Source organism: Lissotriton helveticus, chromosome 7 (genome assembly GCF_964261635.1).
Source record: "Lissotriton helveticus chromosome 7, aLisHel1.1, whole genome shotgun sequence".
Taxonomy (NCBI): Eukaryota; Metazoa; Chordata; class Amphibia; order Caudata; family Salamandridae; genus Lissotriton; species Lissotriton helveticus.
This window is the reverse complement of record NC_136068.1, coordinates 1928591714-1928613115: the sequence shown is the minus strand read 5'-3', so window position 1 is coordinate 1928613115 and position 21402 is coordinate 1928591714. Positions and strand designations below refer to the sequence as shown.

Here is a 21402-nt window from a genome sequence, read left to right as displayed (position 1 = left end):
TGGCATAGTCCCCTCTAAGCAACTTTTACCTGGTGCCACATACCAGGTAATAAACATTGATGGCATCCAAACAAATCATCCCATGGCAGTAGTAAGTCTCAGCTGGGGAGGTGTCACTGGCCCAAAGAGAGTGGCAGTGTCCCCAAACTTGCCTGTAGACTGTCTACTGGGGAATGATTTAGAAATCTCAGCCTGGGCTGAGGTTGAACAGGAAACCCATTCTAGAATGGTGAATTCCCATGGAAAGGTTAGTGAGGCTGTACTGGCTACAGCCCCAATCCAAGATGTCCTTCCTGAAAAGGTTGGTAGGGCTGAGAAACTCTCTGCCCCATCTTTAGTAAAAGCTCTTCCTGAACAGAATAGCAAAGCTGTTATGATAACAGCAGAAACCAAAACTGAGTCTCCTCCTGAAAAGGTTGGTGGGGCTGTGATGGCCACAGCCCAAACTCAAACTGACATGTGTGTTGTGAAACCTGAAATGATGGATAACTCCACACAAACTGAGAGCATGGAGGAGGAAGAGAAGTCTCCCCCTCACCAGACTTTAGGACAGGATCAGCCTCCTCAGGGAACTGATCTTACCCCTGATGAAGGAGCTGCCCCAGAGGTGGTTGGGCCTAGCCTGACAGAACCTCTGATGTCAGTGGACCCTTCTCAGGTGGGACCCAGTCTGGAGCAGGTAACCTGCCCCTCTCTACCTTGCCTTAGCCAGCCCAGGGCTGCAGAGGACAAGAAGGACAGTGAGACCCAGAGGGCCCCCTGTCAAATAAAGCACCCCCATCAAAAGATTAGGTGCACCAAAACTAGTAGCCCTAGTAAGGTGAAAACTTTAAAAACTCCTGAGGGAGCCCCCTTAAAAGTAGTTAGGGACCTCCCACAGATGGATTCTGTTGGGCACAGCCAAACCTGGGACCCAAGGGGCCCAAACATGAACTGTCCCTCCAGCAAGCCAAACAGAGGGACCCAGCCTCCAGCTTTAGGTAGCCAGAGGTTGACCCTGAGAGCACAGTGCAACTCAGTTAAAGAAAGAAAGGCACACATGGTGGAAGATAATTGGAGGAAGCCAAGCCCTAACTTAGTAGAGCCTCACTTCAAAACTCCATATCCAAACCAACCTTTAACTTTGCATAAACACACCCAAGGTAGTGATTCCCTATGGTGGAGACCCTCTAATACCCAAAGGGTGAGGGACTGCTTAGTGGACCATGAGACAGGGGGTACCCATGCTAGTGCAGGTACTTCCTTATATGGCCACTCAGGCAATATAGGCTTACCTGGCCAAGGATAGCCTTATCTCCTTTCGTTTGGGGGGGGGTTATGTAGGAAGGTGGCTACCTGACTATGGTTACCCCGGATTTTTTGCCTGTGTTTAGCTGGTTTTTTGACTTAGTTGACCTGGTTCCCTGCTAATCAGGGCCCCAGGCCATCTGCTCTCTCTGTAAAATGGATTCCATGTACCCTAGGTACATACCAATTGGAAATGGACTCCTTGTCAGCCCCTGTAGAATGCACTATAGGTGCACAGGGCATAGGAGCCACTAAGGCCTACCAGGGGCTGCAGCATATCTTTTGCCACCCCTGGCTGGTCCTTAAATTGACACAACTGGCTGATCACTCAGCTGGGGTAAGGTGGTGTACACACCCCTTGCTTAGATATAGTATACCTATGTCTAAACCTATATCTGGACACATGTAAACCTGTGAGCCACTCCTATAGACAGGCCTCACCAATCCTGGAGGCTGGGTGCATGGTTTTTATGTGAGATGGAGCTCTAGCATGAGCTGAGCCTGTCTGCAGCCGTCGGGAACAAATCCCTAAGCTGTTTCAGGATAATGCCATACCATATACTATTAAGTGCCTTATAATCCTCGCGGTTATTTAGCAACTCTGGTTTGGCTTTATCAAAACATGTCGTGTAAGGTGTCATACGCTTTGGAATACCATCCCCTCGCCAGTTCTGGCGACGGGGATGGCATTCCACCCCTCTAGAGGGGTAAGACATGTTACTTCACTTTAATGCGGTTGATTTCTCCAAAGGCCTTAAGATCCACAAAATGGATGCCTCTGCCACAGACAAATGTCTGGACCCCTGGAGCTGACCGAAACCCAGTCAAGGGGGTCCTGGACAAAGGGTTTCCTGTCACAGGAGGGTGTCACCGCCCTCCAGACAGGAGATAGTGTATTGTAGCAGGGAGGTTTGAAAGAAACCAGACACTGCCTGGGGCGCACAAGGCTGCCCCTTGCATAATCCGGCCAAACCGGTTCTGGGGCACTCCAGCCCTCGTGCCAGGGCGGCCTGGATCAAAGGAAGGGGGTGTATCCACCCACTTCCTGGGTCCCACCCATAGGAGGGGACCTAGCAGGTAATCACGCCCACCAGATTCGAATAAGAGTGGGAGCAGTGCCAATGCACATCAGATTTCCTGGAAGAAACATTTGAAACGATATTCTGGACCCTTCGCCCTCCATCTCAACGTGGAAGCCCGAAGAATCTCCCTTGTGGTCAAGGAGTGACCACCCTGCAGCAGCAGGCACCATCCAGCCCTCGACGTCTACTTAGTTGCAGTTCCCGCCGGAACTCGAGCGACTGAGATCGACGAGATCAAGCCTGCCCAGCTTCTAACAGCCCGATCCACAGTCCCTGCAAAGCTGAGACCCGTGGAGGCGACCGGAAGCGTGGGGCACGCCATCTTGAAGTGACCACGAGACGCTGACCGTGCAGCCCACGAGTGACCCTCGAAGCTGTACACCGGGGTTTGAGAAGCCCCCACCCTGAGCTACTCCTGAGCCGAAGTTCAGCCCTCCACACTCGACGAGTGCTGCGTGGGGCCCTTTGGCACGATTTGGCTCAACGCGTTGGCCCGGTCACTTGCCAGCTGGCTTGTGGTCCCTGTGCCGACGAACTACAAAAGAAGACTCGTGATTCTGGTTGCTCCAGATCCACACCAGCTCCCCTGAAAGGGAGCCCCGACTCTGACCTTCCTGGTCCGAGTGAGACGCCATCTTCCAATCCCGCGTGGATTGCTCTTACCAAGGCTTGTTTGCTCCAAACCGGAAGCCGACTGCACCGACGGTGAGAGCCTGCGTGGGACAGATCGTGACCTGCTCCTGGACGTCGCAGATGCCCCAGAGCCCACGTGACAGCGAAGAGAAGCGCCTCGACGACCACCTGATTGCGCCCGACATTGCCTGGTTCCGTCCTGGTTCCACCCTGGTCACTGCTGAGTGACCCAGACTCTGTCCCCTCTGCTTTCAGGTACTCTACAACTTGAGTCCACCCTTGGACTCCACCGGACACTTCGTCTTCACCCTGCCTGCAGCCCTTTCAGCTTCAAGCACCAAGAGCCTGCGTGTCAAAACCCGACGCCACTTCGACCCTGTGCACCCACTTCCTGTGGGTGAGGTAACTTTGCTCCGCCGGTGTTCCCACACTGGTGCACACCTCTAGGGTCTGTGTGTTAAGTTTTGTTCCTCTAGGTTCAGCGGAAGTGTCCTTAAACTTTAACTATTTGACTTTTACGCACCATTGGTTAACATTGGTGCATGCGTGCGCTTTCCGCACATCTCCCGAATCCCGAGGGCCATTCCCGACTTCAGCATTGCTTGTCCTGACTGCTCCCAGCGATTCCCTAGGCCCTAGGCCTAACCACTGTTCGAGTGGCCTCTCTTATACCACTTGTTTAGTATATGGTTTGAGTGGCCCCCTGCCCTCATCCATAATTGTGCAACTTTGTATGTTTAAACAGTGCTTTTGATTTAACGCTTGTGCCCCTTTATTCATAAAGAATACTGGGGATTGTTTTTAGTAATAAACACATATATTTTTATAATATATACTTGTGTGGTGTCCTTTCATTTGGTATTACAGGATTGTATGTGGTAAAACAGCTCGCTTAACACGACCTCTTAAGTTAAGCCTTTAGGCTGCTTAGTCCATGCTACCCCTAGGATAGCTTGTCTAATAAGGTTGACTTACAACCAGACACCATAAGGGGATTGTTTGGTCAGGTAGTAGGTGGTTCCAGAATTGGAAACATCCCCTACCAGGCCAACTTCTCACACTTGTCATAGCTGGAAGTTGCCTTGGTAAGGTCAACTGTCACAGAACCAGACCCTGAGGCCTTTCCTGTGTCAGACATGACTCTAGTGTGGTGTAAGTGATGCACCTACCTACACTAAGTGTTCCCTACTGTACCTTACTAGTGAGTTGTAGTCAGGGTGTGCTAATCCCTTTACTCTACAACTACTAAGTTCAGTAGAACTTAATATGCTAAGCTTTTGATTTATATGTACCTAGAGGTACTTGATGTGATCTTTCAATTTGATAAAAAGATTGCAATGGTAAAACAACAGCAAGCTCAAATCCGCACCGCTGCTCACCAATGTGAGAAGCTGGCCTGATATATAATGTTTCCAATTCTGGAACCACTGTGTATCAGTCCAAACAACCCTTATGGTGTCTGGTTGTAAGTCAACCTTATTAGACAAGCTATCCTAGGGGTAGCATGAACTAAGCAGCCTAAAGACTTAACTTAAGAGGTCGTGTTAAGCGAGCTGTTTTACCACATACAATCCTGTAATATCAAATGAAAGGACACCACACAAGTATATATTATAAAAATATATGTATTTATTACTAAAGACAATCCCCAGTATTCTTTATGAATAAAGGGGCACAAGCGTTAAATCAAAAGCACAGTATAACATACAAAGTTGCACAATTTTGGATGAGGCCTAGGGGCCACTCAAACCATATACTAAAAAAATGGTATAAGAGATACCAATCGATCAGTGGTTAGGCCTAGGGCCTAGGGAATCGCTGGGAGCAGTCAGGACTAGCAATGCTGAAGTCGGGAAAAGCCCGCGGGATTCGGGTGCAGCACGTAAAGTGCGGCTTGCATCAATGTAAAGTCAATGGTGCGTAAAAGTTACAAAGTTAGAGATTAAGGACACTTCCGCTGAACCTAGAGGAACAAAACTTGAGACACAGACCCTAGAGGTGTGTACCAGTGTGGGAACACCGGCGTTGCAATGTTACCTCACCCACAGGAAGTGGGTGCACAGGGTCGAAGTTGAGTCGGGTTTCGTCACGCAGGTTCTTGGTGCTTGGAGCTGAAAGGGCTGCAGGCGAGGTGAAAGAGAAGTGTCCGGTGGAGTCCAAGGGTGGACTCAAGTCGAAAAGTACCTGAAAGCAGAGGGGACAGAGTCTGGGTCACTCAGCAGTGACCAGGGTGGAACCAGGATGGAACCAGGCAATGTCGGGCGCAATCAGGTGGTTGTCGAGGAGCTTCTCTCCGCTGTCCCGTGGGCTCTGGGGCATCTACGACGTCCAGGAGCGGGTCACGATCTGTCCCACGCAGGCTCTCGCCGTCGGCGCTGTCGGCTTCAAGATTGGAGCAAACAACACTTGGCAAAAGCAATCTACGCGAAACCGGGAGATTGCTTCTCACTCGAACCAGGAGGGTCAGAGTGGGGGCTCCTTTTCAGGGGAGCTGGTGCAAATCTGGAGCAACCAGAATCGCAGGTCGAATTTCAAGTTTCGTCGGTACAGGGGCCACAAGCCGGGTGGCAAGTGACCGGACCAACGCGTTGAGCCAAATGGAGCAGAAGGGCCCCACGCAGCACTCGTCGAGTGTGGAGGGCTGAACTTCGGTGCAAGAGTGGCTCAGGGTTGGGGCTTCTCAAACCCCGGTGCACAGCTTCGAGGGTCACTCGTGGGCTGCACGGTCAGCGTCTCGTGGTCAATTCAAGATGGCGTGCCCCACGCTTCCGGTCGCCTCCACGGGTCTCCGCTCTGCAGGGACTGTGGATCGGGCTGTTGGAAGGCAGGCAAGCTTGATCTCGTCGATCTCTGTCGCTCGAGTTCCGGCGAGAACTGCAACAAAGCAGACGTCGAAGGCTGGATGGTGCCTGTTTGCACAGGGTGGTCACTCCTTGACCACAAGGGAGATTCTTCAGTCTTCTACGTTGAGTAGGATGTCGAAGGGTCCAGAGTTTCGTTTCTTATGTTTCATCAGGATAATCTGAAGTGCATTGGCACTGCTCCCACTCTTTCTCGAATCTGGGGGGCTGGATTACCTGCTAGGTCCCCTCCTATGGGTGGGACCCAGGAAGTGGGTGGTTACACCCCCTTCCTTTGATCCTGGCCGCACTGGGACGGGGGCTGGAGTGCCCCAGAACCGGTTTGGCCGGATTATGCAAGGGGCAGCCTTGTGCTCCCCAGGCACTGTCTGGTTTCTTTCAAACCTCCCTGCTACAATCCACTATCTCCTGTCTGAGGGGGTGTAACACCGCCCTGCGACAGGAAACCCTTTGTCCAGGCCCCCTTGGCTGAGTTTCGGTCAGCTGCAGGGGGTCAGACCTGTGTCTGTGGCAGAAGCATCCATTTTGTGGATGTGAGGCTTTTTAAAATTAACCGCATTTCAGCAAAGTAACATGTCTTCTCCCTCTAGAGGGGTGGAATGCTATCCCCGTCGCCAGAACTGGCGAGGGGATAGTATTCCAAATCGTATGACACCTTACACGACATGTTTTGATAACGCCAAACCAAAGTTGCTATATAACCGCGAGGATTATAATGCACTTAATAGTATATGGTATGGCATTATCCTGAAACAGCTTAGGGAGTGGTTCCCGACAGCTGCAGACAGGCTCAGCTCATGCTAGAGCTCCATCTCACATTAAACCACGCACTCTGCCTCCAGGATTGATGAGGCCTTCCATAGGAGTGGCTCACAGGTTTATATGTGTCCAGATATAGGTTTAGATATAGGGATACTATACCTAAGCAAGGGGTGATTACACCACCTTGCCCCAGCTGAGTGATCAGCCAGTTGTGTCAATTTAAGAACCAGCCAGGGGTGGCAAAAGATATGCTGCAGCCCCTGGTAGGCCTTGGTGGCACCTATGCCCTGAGCACCTATAGTGCATGGTACAGGGGCTGACAAGGAGTCCATTTCCAATTGTGGTATGTACCTATAGCACATGTATCAATAATTTAGAGAGAGAACAGCAGGCTGGGGGTCTGATTAGCAGGCCCACAGCCTCAGTAGTCGAAAACCAGTGAAGCAAAAAGCAAAAATTTGGGGTGACCATAGGTTAGCAGACCCTACTCTCCTACAACCAGCAACCAGTGTAAAATAATTTCCTGTTCTATAAGCAAATATTTTTTTCATGGCTTATAACTAATTGTGCAGCAGCTATTATGTGGAATGCTAAACTTTTCAGCTTTAGGGCTCTCAGGGATGCAAACAATAGCTCATTTAGTGTATGGCAAAATAAAATGAACGCAGAAGGGGCGGAGAGTAATAAGCGGATGGATAGGGGAAAAGCCGAATACGAATGAAGGGTATATAGAGAAGAAATGGATGAGGAGAAGGGTAGTGAGAGGGAAAAGAAGCAACAGGGATGGGCAGCCTTTGAGAGGAGAAAGGAGTGAAAACAGGAGCACTTAAGCACAAAATAGCTTCAAAAAGTGGATGGACACAAGTACTCGGTCAATTCTCCAGGGGAGGGACAAGCAAAAGAAAAGGCATGACGCATGCATTCCATGACAAACAGGAACGAAGGATATATGAGCAACGCTGAAGCTAACAAATGGTAAGCTGTGGGCTGGTTGTAAGCCCACTGATTGTAAACAACATGCCTCAAAGTGACAGTGCATGCACTGTCTAGCTGAGGCCTAGAAAGGGTAGAATGTCACACACATCTGTTGCCCTGGGACTGTTTCTAGAGAAGAGATGATCAGCAATTTGTTGAATCTCACTGAGGGCACCTGGGTACAACTTATGGCAGAAATATATGACCGAGTGGGCACTGGACGAGGGGCGGCATTTGTGGGAGGTCCAGATTGATGAACCAACTTTTTAAAGTGGGGAGAAATTATAAATCTATTTCATACTAACTCATCAAGCAGCGAGGAGCTTGAGAACCTAGATAACCTGCATTAAAAACTGACCTGTGCAGAGTTCACAACTGCGGGTGAAGCCCAGTGCCGAGCTCGTGGGGGAGCGGACAACTGAAGGAAGGGTTCGATTGTACTGACCATCCCTGGTCTGGGTTTAGACATTGGTAGTCCACGAGGAAGGGCGAGCCCTGACATCCTACCGTTGCAGTCGGAGGTACGAGGATCAGATATTGTCTGCTATGATGTGTGTCAACATACATGATACCCAGGAGCACATACTCAGCAATCCCACAGCGAGACCCTGATATTTGTTGTAGTACAAAATGGTAATAAAAAAAGAAGCAAGAGGGGCACAATTCCAAGGATCTACAAACTTTTAGGAGAAGAATGTGCCAAATGACAGTAGGGATACCAAACCAAGTAGGAGCTCTCCTTGGAGAGAGGGATCCCAGACAAGGAATGGGGCAGGGTCTGGAGAGACACCCCAAAACATCATAGGGGTATTACTTCAAGAGAGCCAGCCTGTAAAGTCCTCTAGCAATGTTATGTGACTCAAGGAGCCCCCACCCCCATATATATCCAGAACCAAACACCAAATGTGTGAGATGTGATACACAGCGAAGCATGATGCTACACACATGGTGGTAATGTAAAAAACTGTCCTTATATTGAAAGACGATCCTGAGTAACATCAAAGAGGTACTTGGCACGCAGACACCATATGAACCAGGGCTGCTATAGCTGGGGTTGAGAGTTCAAACCAAGTGCATGCTTCACATAGAGCTCTCTCAATGCTAATGACTAGAGACACAAAACCCTTTGTCCCTTTATACTGGAAGTAAAAAGAAATCGTAATTATAATGCAGTGGTTCCACAAGTTACGGCATGGCAATCCCTGGTCTTTGAAAAACTAATACATAGTCTGAAAAAAGAGAATGTTTAGGGAAGACATGAAAATAACTACTTGATTATCTAAAGTATACTCAACACTTTCAATAAGTACCTGTTAGTCTGGGAGACCTGCACGTATCTGAATACGAACCATTATTTACTGATAAAATATTAGACACTGAAAGCCTCAAAGGGCAATCTGGATTGGACAATACTAGCTAAGGACTCTCGCAGCACTGCTCAAAGACTGTTAGAAGAATTAAAATAATCCAGCAAGTAGAGGGGTGGGGAGAAAAGGAGGGGGAGGGAGTGAGGGGTAGGGGAGAAACATATTAAAAGTAAGCTATTCTGTTTCTGGTTTAAAACTATAGAAACTGATCAAACTTGACAGGAAGAGAAACAGCTCTCCTCAGTGTAGACATATAAACACTGATCAACACCTGCACAGCCACAAACTAAAATGCCATTTAAAGAAAGGAAAATGAGAGACAATAAGTTATTTTTGTTTCTTTCTGGAGGGTCAACACAGTATAACTTTGTTAAACAAGGCATCAGCAGGAAAGACAGGTCTACGATTATTCTGTGAGGTTTGTTGTTTAAGGTTGTCCCTGAAATATTGTTTATTCATGCTGTTGCTTCCTCCACGTTTGTGTGCTTTGATTAAAGTTCCAGGGTTTAGAAGCATTTGATCTAAATATGTTAAACTCTGTAGAGGATCTGTGAATATTAAAATCATAGGATATCTTTGACAGGGTTTAATTCTTTCAGTGATTGGTGAAATGGCTGGCTCTTAAGAATCTTTGTCAATATGGACTGTCGCATTTACCCAGGGGCAGAATGAGTAAAACCCTTTGATATACCAACCTCTTTTGCAAATGATAGCAGGCCATACTTTCTTGTTATAGGTTCTGAACTACCAAAATCTACCTTTATATAAGAAACACTCATTTGGCCTACAGATGAAATGTGAGCATTGAGGGACAGATCCCCATTGACTCTTAAGTGCAGATTTCTGGCATTAGGTTTTAAGTGTGAACAAGCCATCCGTTGCCTTACGCCTGAGAAGAGAACTTGGATGGTGGACATTTACTCAAAGGGTGATTTGAGGATATATGGAGGATTAGAAGGCCGTAACACATCTGCAGGGAGGAAATGTTATTTAGTAGCCAAGATGCAGACTTTGTAACCCAGGGACCTGGGTTTCAATACTGGCTAAACACTTAACTGAAAATAAAGTGATTCTGTGCAAACCCTTCAATCTCCTGGTGTCTAAAACTGTAAATATTTGAAAGGTACAAGAGATAATACAACATTTTACTGTCCTCCTGCACCCCATATCCCCAAAGAAGGTACAGGATTCCAATTCATCCGAGCGATATTTGTGCTATATAAATACCAATACATACTTTCATTAGCTTCAACAAGTGTTGTCAGTGACGGCTTAAAAGTATGTAAAACCTTTCATTCCACACCGCTAAGCACTGTTTACTCACACGCGGAGTTGTTTGTGCTTTTGTTTCTCTTACTGCCGGGATCATCAATGCAATAGGGCTCTTCCTCGTCTTTTATAATGATTGAAATCGTTTCATGTCCTGTAAGACAAATATCAAATCTAAGTAAAATAGTATAATAAACAAATATACATATTACACAAGTGAGAGGATTTGCATTTAAAGGAGGGTGAGTTTGGAGAAATTGTGGAGGGGGGCTGGCGATGCGTGGGAGGGTGTGTGTGTGTGTGTGGATGTGTTTTTGTGTGGGTGTGTATGTTGCTGCTGTTTACATTACCATCATATGTCCTTAGAATGAACAGGCATGTACTAAAGGAACACCTGGTTATGCAGCTTAATGAAGGAAGTTTGTCTGTTTGGAGAGATTAGATAACCCCTTCTACAGAAACTTGTTATTGAGTGGTATTTGGTAAAAAGTTTAAAAATAAAATGTCGAACAAAAAGGTTTAAAAGACAAACGTTTGAAAGAAATTGAAACTTAAAGGAAATTTAAAAACACAGTATATGATTCCGATGAGGATCAAACTTTAGGTAAGGTTTATAGATAGGGTCATGTTCAATGTTAGTATTTTGATTAGATGTAGTGCTAGGAAGGACTAAGTTGAAGTTAGTTTCAGTGTTAGGGTTCTGGCCAATGCAACTGTAGGATTAGAGCCAGTGCAGGGGTCAGGATCAGGGTTCAGGATTGCGGCTGGGGGCCATGGTGATGCGTGGGAGGGTATATGGGTGCATGTTGCCGCTGTTTACATCTGTATCATATGTCCTTAGAATGAACAGACATGCACAAAATGGATACCTTGTTGAAGGAAGCTGGCTCTTTATATTGTACACCAAAAAGAGGTATACTGTGTAAAGAGTCCGGGTATTCCTTTACTAGTGGACAGGGGCTCGCTCTACCGATCCTAAGGTGCTCTTTTAGAGCAGCCTTAAGCTTATCAGAGAGAAGTGCGAGACCTCTGCAAAATACATACACAGTCAATAAACTATGCACACCACTCAATAAGGAGATCCACACTAATTTATACAAATAACATGCATCTGTATATATCAGTTTAGGCATTAGAACTAATACGATCAGGTAAGTACGTTTCAAGATAGAAATGCTTTAAGTTTTGAAATGTTGACACAGCAATTTTCAGAGGCTGCAATGTTAACCTATTGGAGGAAAAACAAATACAGCATACAGGTAGAGTACAGCGACGTACGAGACCTATCTCCTGGATTTAGGGCGAGTATGGGGCCAGGTCCATGGCAGCACCAAAAGGTTCAGATACCAGCACTGGGGAAGCCACGTGCAGAGGTGCAATACAGTGTTGGTGCCCAAAGTTAGTCTATGAGGATCATAGGGTAGCTCTGAAGAGTTATTTTCTGTCTCTATAAGACTACTTGACCCCCAAAACCTATGTTTCGACATCAAAATGAAGTGCATAGGTCTCATGGTTCATGAAATATTACATTATCACTGCAACACATCCGCCATTTTTAAAAATGTCATCCAGAAACATACGGTCCAGATTAACAACGTCTACCCAAGCTAAATTACTTCTCTGATACAAAAACACAAATCAAAAATGTAAATCTCTGGACAACAATGTTTTTACAGAGGTATATCAAGCGGCCAGGACTTTAAGGTGCCCTCTGGATGCATGTATTAATAAATCCAACCCTGGAATCAGTGTGGGAAAATTAATATGAGATGTTTGATACCAAACATCTCTGTTTTCAGTAAGCCATCTGGGAGACTCGTTTTTACCAGGGTCCAGCACACAATCTTAAAATGGCCTCCTTGTTCACTTGTACTGACATTGATTGCACTGACCAGCACAGGGGCATATCTGCTCCTGCAGATATGTCCTCACATATAATATAATGCACCCCAACGTAGGGCTGTTAGGCGTGACTTACAAATATTAGATGCAGTGTTAGCACACGCTTCTGAGAGATGTCCCCTATGTTGTGTTTTTACTTTTTCGAGCACCTAGTCACGCAGCCTGCAGTGACAGTCTGTGTGAGTTTAGTGCTGGGTCCCTCACAGTGGCACAAGATATGCTGCAGCTCTTAGGGACCCTCTTTAGTCCCTATGCCCTAGGTACCACTTACTAAAGACTTAGGGGTGCTAAAGGCCTGGCCACTTGGAGATTAAGTGACCAGTTGTCTTGTTTTGGGGAAGGACGACTGGCACTGGGGACCTGGTTAGAAGGAACTCAGTGCACTTCAGTCAAAGTTGCATCAAACACCAAGCAAAAAGTGGGGGGACAACTGCAACAAGAACCTAGTTTCCTACACTGGTTAGCTGTACAGCTTTATGAAGGAAGGTTGTGTGTTTAGAGAGATTAGATGACCACTTTTACAGAACCTTGCTATGAAGCGATATTCGGTAAAAGGTTTGAAAATTAAATGTCAAACAAAAACGTTTAAACAACAAAAGTTTGAAAGAAATTGAAACTTCAAGGGAAATTAAAACAGTTTTAGGGCTTTGGCTTATAACAGTGTGAATGTGTTGTGTCATTTTGGACTTATCTTTTCTAACTCATGGTTAATGTAAATAAGGGTGTGTGTGTGCTTGTGAAGTTTTTTGTTATGACCTAAAACTTTAAAAGTCAGGTAGGAGTAGTCGTAAGGAGAGACCTAAAGAAACAGTAAGTGTGAAGGTATGCTTCAAGGGACCTTTAAAGTGCTGGAAAAGATTATATGAATATCTGGCCACACTATAAAATCTATGAAAGAACATTACTCATATTTAGCTAATCCTGTCAGCGTGAGGAACATAAAAAAACGCAAACAGGGAACCTACTTTATATAACTGTTTATTAATGCCCGTTGCTGTCCCGAATAATTAATTAGTGACCAAGGTGGTGGAACATTAGGCCAATATTTGCCTCTTGGTGGATACTTTCAGCAGTTAAATCTTAAACTCAACCTCTTATGGTTTGCAAAAAGCTTGGTCACATTGTCAAATGTAGGGTACCAAAAGTAGCGCACCTGCTATAAGACACTACTATCCTAACCAACAAAGCTAAGCGAAGTTGGAAAGAAAATGCATTTGCAGTGAAGATGTGCCCTAGAACTGCCCCAATGATGGGCTGGGATATTCATTTAAACAAATGGCAAAGACATTTATAGTTTTGTTTGAACTCCAGCTCAACAAGATATCATGTCTAACCAAGATAAACAGAGAGGCACACCTACTGTCTTATTTCCCAATCCAGTGCCAGCAGAGTATAAAAATAAGAGCAGATTTTAATCTGTCGGAGGGAGGATATGATCACTTGAGGACCACCTCTGAGAGTGAAACCTCTGTGAGATGCTAGGATTAGAGCACACACTGAAGAGTGAGACGTATCAAAAGAACAGCACACTGCAACACGTTGAGAAGATGTCTAGTCACCTTCAACCTCAGAACTTTGTGAAACAACGAGCAGTCGCATCTCACCTGAGTTGGTATCAATATTGCTTTCCCACACTTCCTTCCCAAGATGATCAATGAAAATTGAAGCAGGGTCCTCGTCTTTCCTCAAGCAGATTTCAAGATTGAGAAAGAAAAAAGATCAACCATACAGTGCAAGTTAGAATTTCAAAGTGTTTCAGGAAGTAAACATACTCAGTGTAAAACAGGCACAAATACAATTTTAATCTAATAATAGATTATTCCCAATTATGTTAGAACCTTATGATCCCAGTCATTTCAAATATATATCGGAAGTATAAAATGTATATATTTCTGTTTTTTAAGCTTACAACTATGGAGAGCTTACCGTAAAAGTCTTAAAATGACAACACAAACTGTTTCAAAATTAAATACCCAAAAGACTAACCACTCAAAAACAATGGGACCAGATATCATGTCCTATCAAAATATGGTTCCCCCAGTTCTGCACAAAAGGGCACAACAGTGGCGTCACAATAGTTGAAAGCACCATACAAAGAGTAAAGAACATAATATAACATACGTTAGCTTAATGTAACATGATATTGAATTTGATACATCTATTAGGAGTGTTGATTGACAGTAGACATGCTGTGTTTCCTGAACGCAAACCTCTGACTCAAACAGCTCGTGACGACCCCCACCCACCCCGCCGGACACAACCTGGACCCCATCTTCTCCGCAAGCCCCTACGTCTCCTTCAACCACACCACTGAACCCCATTCGACCGACCGCAGATGCGTCCACTTCACCTTCAAGAAACCCACCTCACACCACTGCACCCAACAGTTGCCACGCCGCTGCGGGGGCAAGCTCACCAAGAACCAACTGACAACCACCCTCGCCCTGAAACCACCCGCCGACCCCATTGACCCCGACACCGCTGCGACCAACCTCAAACAGTGGATCAATGACTGCGCCAACATCCTCGCCCCTCTCAAAATCTCCACAACCAACCACACCAACAAGAAAGCCGCCTGGTTCACCGAAGACCTCCGGACATCCAAGCGCACCTGCCGGAAGCTGGAGAAGAAATGGCTCCACGACCGAACGCCAGACAGCCACATAGCCCACCAGAACGCCATACGCAGACACCACCAACTCATCAGGACCACCAAGAGGACCGCCTTCAAGGACCGCCTAGACAACAACGCACATAACACCAAAGAGCTCTTCAGCATCGTGAAAGAACTCTCCAACCCTAGCTCCAACACCAACGACATTCCTCCATCACAGGTCCTGGCCACCTTCTTTCACCGCAGGATCACCGACATCCACGACAGCTTAAACTCCGACACCCCCGCACCCACCACCGAGACTATCACCCCCGCGACCCCCACCCGCACCAGCCGCCTGACCGCCTGGTCCTCCGTCAGCAACGAAGACACCATCAAAACCATGAATTCCATCCACTCCGGATCCCCATCCGACCCCTGTCCTCACCACGTGTTCAACAAAGCCAGCACAACCATCGCTCCCCACCTCCGGAAAACAATCAACATTTCCTTCGAGACGGCAACCTTCCCCCAAAGCTGGAAGCACGCCGAGATCAACGCCTTACTGAAGAAACCCAAGGAGGACCCCAAGGACCTCAAGAACTTCCGGTCCATCTGCCTGCCCCCCTTTCCGGCAAAAGTGACAGAGAAGATCGTCAACAAACAGCTAACCCACTACCTCGAAGACAACAACATCCTGGACCCTTCCCAATCCGGTTTTCGCAGCAACCACAGCACCGAGACCGCCCTCATCGCCGCCACCGACGACATCAGGATCCTGATGGACAAGGGAGAAACATCCTCCTAGACCTATCAGCAGCCTTCGACACGGTCTGCCACCGCACCTTATCAGCACGCCTCCATGACTTCGGAATCCAAGAGAAGGCCCTGGCCTGGACCACATCCTTCCTTTCCGGCAGAACCCAGAGCATTCGCCTCCCACCCTTCCGCTCAAAAACCACCGAGATCATCTGCGGCGTCCCTCAGGGATCCTCCCTCAGCCCCTCGCTGTTCAATGTCTACATGGTACCACTCGCCCACGTCGCACAACAACATAGCCTCAACATCATCTCCTACGCCGACGACACCCAGCTGATCATCTCCCTCACCGAAGACCCCCACAACGCCAAAGCCAACCTCCACAGAGGAATGAAGGCCGTCGCCGACTGGATGAAGGACAGCAGACTGAAGCTGAATTCAGACAAGACAGAGGTCCTCATCCTTGGACCCTCCCCATCAGCCTGGGACGACTCCTGGTGGCCCACATCGCTAGGCACTGCCCCGGAACCCACCCACCACGCACGCAACTTGGGGGTCATCCTCGACTCCGCCCTCTCCATGACCAAGCAAGTCAACGCCAGCTCCGCGTCCTGCTTCAACACCCTCCGAATGCTCTGCAGGATCTTCAAATGGATCCCCCCCTACACGAGAAAAACCGTCACCCAGGCCATCGTCACCAGCAGACTCGACTATGGGAACGCCCTCTACTCAGGAACAACAACCAAGCTCCTGAGACGACTACAACGAATCCAGAACGCCTCGGCACGACTGATCCTCGACGTCCACATCACACCCCACCTGAGAGGTCTACACTGGCTCCCCGTCAACAAGAGGATCACCTTCAAACTCCTCATCCACGCACACAAAGCGCTACACAACACCCGACCAACATACCACAACGACCCACTCAGCTTCCACACCCCCACCCGCAGCCTCCGCTCGGCCAGCCTCGCCCTCGGCCAGCCTCGCCCTCGCCTCAGTTCCTCGTATCCGGAAGACAACCGCGGCAGCAGATCCTTCTCCTACCTCGCCGCCAAGACCTGGAACGCTCTCCCTACCAGTCTACGATAGACCCAGACAGACCCAGAACCAGCTTGCCTTCAGAAGACCTCTCAAGACCTGGCTCTTTAATCAGTATCCCCCCTCTCACCCCCCTCTCCCCCCAGCGCCTTGAGACCCTGACAGGTATGTAGCGCGCTTTAGATATGCATTGATTGATTGATTGAAGGTTACATGAACAAACTGCTATTCCAACCGGCTGTCTCCTAAGGGTTGCTGAATCATGTTTCCGCAGAGCGTGTGCGGTACCAGCAAAGTAATCCCTTCTGCACCAGCTCTTTTGAGCCTCATGAACTGCAAACACGCTGCAGCTCTGGCCAACATAAGACAGTGCCATGCATTTGTGTTAGAAACCATTGGAGACTTATTCCAGGAGGGACAACTGTTGACCTTCAAGGCGCTTAGCTAGTACTCACCACAACTACCGCAAACCCATTTACTTATATACAACACAGTGCTCCACACATTACGCACTTAATGGTATGTCCAATCAGAGGAACAACACTGCCAAGGAATACTCCAATACATTTACACCATGGGAGTGGGCCCTTATCGCACAAGATGGCTGTATAAAGCATTTGTGGCCCTCATGAAAGTCTTCTTGGATTCTCTCTGAGATCAGTGGAAGGCAGACATAGGCTGGGGTCTTAATGGGCAGTGAGTTGGATTGTGTACTTGCATACTCTTCCAATATCGGGAAACTCTACATAACACACAGCCTACCTGACCCCAATAAAAATAAATGTCTATTTCCCAGGAGCAAATGGCTAATGACCCAGACAGAGGGCACAAGATGTGAACCTACCACGCATGCCGTGGAGGTGTACAGCACTCTCCTACGTTTGGACAGTGGTCACTGAACATTTGAGCCACCTCTCAGGGCACCATAACCTGCATAGCTAGAATATATGTGTTATTCAAAAGCTCAAAAGACAATAAAGTGTTGGTCTAATTCCCGGACCTACCCTAATTACTAGCCAATTAAGTTAAAACGTGCCTGTGCAAACCTTGTGCCAGAAGGCAACAGAATATAGTGACATTGGCCAAGTCCGAGAGCACTTCTCTCAGGCATGAAAAAGTTAAAAGCCTCCAAAATGTCTCCTTCAGTCTGGAATGGGATGAGGAAACAACTCTTTTTCAACCTAACGCCAAGGATGACAGTGAGCCATGGTAAAATTGTACTCATACATTACTGTACACGCCGTGAAGCAATGCACTCCCCCATGACACCCTTCTGCCAAGCCTTGATGGTCCGCAACCATGTCTCAACTGAAGGGCTCTTTGGCATTAGGATTTCTACTCATTCCTTGCCTAGTTCCCCTTGTACTATATGTTGCTCACGGTTTCTGAAATGTAATAATCCTGCTAATGGACCCCTGATTACCTTATTCTCCTTTGCCTGAAACTGAATCACGCATAATAGATAACCTTTTTCCTTCCCCCCCCCCCCCGGCATTGGAGGCTTATAATGTTAAAGGCACATATAAATGTCCTGATGATGGTCCCCATGACTAAGTAGTGGGACCGAAACGCCGTCGACTCATTGTACACCATATACAAATGCTTGATTTATATGTTATATGTAATGGTGTTTAACTGATATTTCTGTACACTCAATACTTTACGGAAATCGCTGCTTTTGCCTTGAAAAGCTGAGGTGCCGGGTTTTTAAGAACCCGGTGGTGCCAGGGAATAACACCCGAAGACCTCTGAGTTCTCCCTTGTTCCGGACCACAGAAACACGGAGTCTTCTAGTCGCAGTCAGAGATCAAGTTTTATTGGCAGCTACCAAGTAACATGTGTCCTAGAAGCACGACAACGCGGATCGTGTGTTCTCAGGAGACTGTTCGTTTTTACAGAACAAGCCTTCTCCTTATATACAGAAATAATAGCTGCAAGCAAGAATTCTTGAGTTTATGATATGGCTGTACACATATTTCTACAATAATACAAAGAGCGAAGTCATGTAGGCAAGCCCATATTTCGGACGTCCCGTTCGTGATAGATTACCCAGCCAGTCCCGGAACTCCCACCAGATATCGATGAAACCCCAATAAAGAAGGGCACCTCCTAGTCATAAAACTGGCCATAAACAAGGAACGCGGACAGGTGTGTGTGTGTGTAGAAAACATGATCTGTACGCGGTGAATGGTTTGTGGTATGTTATGCATTGATGCTATCGTATTCGGCCACTGGGCGAGGAGCTGCCCAAACAGGTTTGGCTGGAGGCAAGGGAGTCAGTTGGGACAGGTCAGGGGGGAGTCAGGGAGAGGTGGACGTGTCCTTTTAGATCAAGCTCGACCTTACTCAATTGACTTATCATGAGGGCAAGGCACAAGATGGATGCCGTTTACAAAATGTAGTCTGAGGGGTCGGAACGGAAACTACGATTTAGGGGTGTTGGCATTCCTCAATCATGACGCAAATATACAGGGATGATGTCATAATCATTACCGGTCCGTTGACACCAAATTCGTCATGGGATGTTGATATTTTGTGGCACGGGCATTGGATCTCGATACTGGGATGACAGTAGGGTCCAGAATTTCAGAACCACAGACCCTCCTTTTGCCCTCATATAAGGCAATAACTCATGTTAATCTGAGTCCAAATCTGTATTAATGAATTCGTGGAGATGTTGCTGTAGCATCATTCTGTTGCTCAGTTCGTCCCTTGACACAGGCTTCCTTACACATGGGGTAGCACAGAGGCCACATAGTGCAGGAGCGCACTGTACACACAGGCAGAACATAAACAGAAGCGCGAAGATCATCCCAACGAAGATCAGTGTTTTCCATCCCCAGGCAGTGATCAGGCCCCAGAACCACCCTAGAAGGGACCAATCTCCTTTTTCCACGTGAAGGGAACCAGATATTTCGTGTAGTTTGGAGATGGCCTGGTACACTGTCGGTGCATTATCAGGGATGAAAATACAGCAACTAGATTGGATCACTCTGCATACACCACCACGATCAGCGAGTATGATATCTAGGGCAACTCGGTTCTGAAGGGTCATAAGTCGATCCGACTGAAGCTCGGTTGTCAAGTTGTCAAGGGCTCCGGCCGTTGTAATCACGGCGGATTCAACTATCCTCGATAACTGGCGAATATTCCTGCTGTTCACCATAGGCCCCCAAAATGGCAGAAAACCCTTTGCGAAGTCTGCAAATTCCTGACCCGCGGTGTCGTCTTTACTCACGACACCTCTAGCTGTCCTTGTCCGATGGTAATCTGCTCTGGCCGTGTAGGTGGGAGGCAGCAGAAATGAGATGAAACACGTGCCTGAGAAGTCAGGGGGCAACCATGTATAGGCTTGGTCGTGGCAGACGAAATACGTGCCTTTGGCTGCTAAGAATAGGGGGGAAGTTCGGGAAGCGAATACATATGTTTCCGTGCATATGCTCTTTCCTAATTGTGCTTTTCGATCCCTGCCGATACCTTGTAGACATAAGCGACCTTTGTGGGGCACTATCCAAACTGGGCGGGATTTCTTTGCTGTCTGTCCCTTACTCAGGGAAATCCCATTCTTAGTTATGTTCCAACGACTGTATGGAGTGAGTTCATCTTTGGGGATCGTTTGATATGTGTCGAACTCCCTACTCATATTTCTTATCCCTGCCACTAGTGCCTTGTTGTTGGAATCGCTTTCAATGGAACGGGTCGGGTATGGTTCTAGGGCGAACAGGAACATGGTCTGGAAAGCCCACAGAGAACCATAATAACTGAATGGCAGGATGAAGTATGGGATACCCTTATCCGTTGTGTGTGGCATGAGTCCACATATCCAACAGTTCGATGTGTTCATGATGGACTGGTGTTGGTGTAGGAGTTGAATAAATGAGTTATTTACAAATTTGAGTCTTCTGACAGACTCGTGTTCAGGTAGAGGGTGAAAGTAGTGTGGAGAGATAGTAGGAGGAGGTGGTGGCCGGGTGTCATTTGAAAAAGTAACTTGGAATACGAATAGAGTATAACCAGTCAAAAACATCGTTATGCTACACAACATTAAAATACATGTTATCAAAAACGTTCTTTTGGCCAGTACAGTGCATAGTTGTCTTTCAATGTTCGTGAATCTGGTAGGTCTCTTTACCCTAGGAAACTCCATCCTCTAGTTGCTGCCCGCGGTGGTAGATTGATTCTGCCAGGGAGTGCACTCTGTTCAGTCCGGGGTAACTCCCTTGGACCAACCAGAACCGTTGACCTAAACGTCCCCAGCTGCACTCCCCAGACTTCAACCGCGACCCTAGCAGCAGAACCAGATGGCGGTTCGAAAATCAAAAATGAGCAAGTTCCCTGAGAGTGAGAGAGCTGAAAAATCAAAAATAGTTCTTGGGGGAAGGGAAATCACATTAATTTGCTTTTTATTAGTCTCTTTGTCTTGACCTTAGATTATATTGTTGTTTCCCAGGTACGGTGTGGTCTTCAAACAATGTCTTAGGTTCTGAAGTGTCCAACTGCATTGACGGTGGCACAAGTCCTTGTAAAATATGATCACTCTCCTTTTCGGTACCAGTTTCTTTTAAACGTGCATCGCTGAAAGGGATGAAGCGAGGTATGGATTCTGTCTCGGAGTCGGCAATTCCTTTGTTGACCCACCGGTCGTATGGAAGGGGCAGAGGGACCCGTTTGCAGTGGGTCCCGTGTATCCAACTTTTCTTTCCTTCCACCCGAACGGCTGATCTCGTGGAAAGAAGCACGAGGTACGGTCTGGTCCACCTGGGTTGTTCGTTGTTTGTGCGCCGAAAATTCCGCACCAGAACCCAAGTGCCGGGTTCGATGGAGTGACCTGGATCATCAGAGGCTGGCGGAGAGGAACTGTGAACCTGTTT

The 21402-nt window shown here is 47.4% G+C and overlaps 1 protein-coding gene across 1 annotated transcript in view; it reads right to left on the bottom strand.

The window, feature by feature from the left end:
* LOC144770910 (uncharacterized) overlaps nt 1-21402 on the bottom strand; it is a 135796-nt gene that overhangs the window by 32777 nt on the left and 81617 nt on the right. Inside the window, exons 5-6 of the mRNA XM_078655709.1 lie at nt 13743-13817; nt 10292-10390 (exon numbers count right to left, since the gene is read on the bottom strand). Of these exons, the coding sequence (XP_078511835.1) occupies nt 10292-10390; nt 13743-13817 (174 nt within the window). The remainder of the gene's footprint in view (nt 1-10291; nt 10391-13742; nt 13818-21402) is intronic.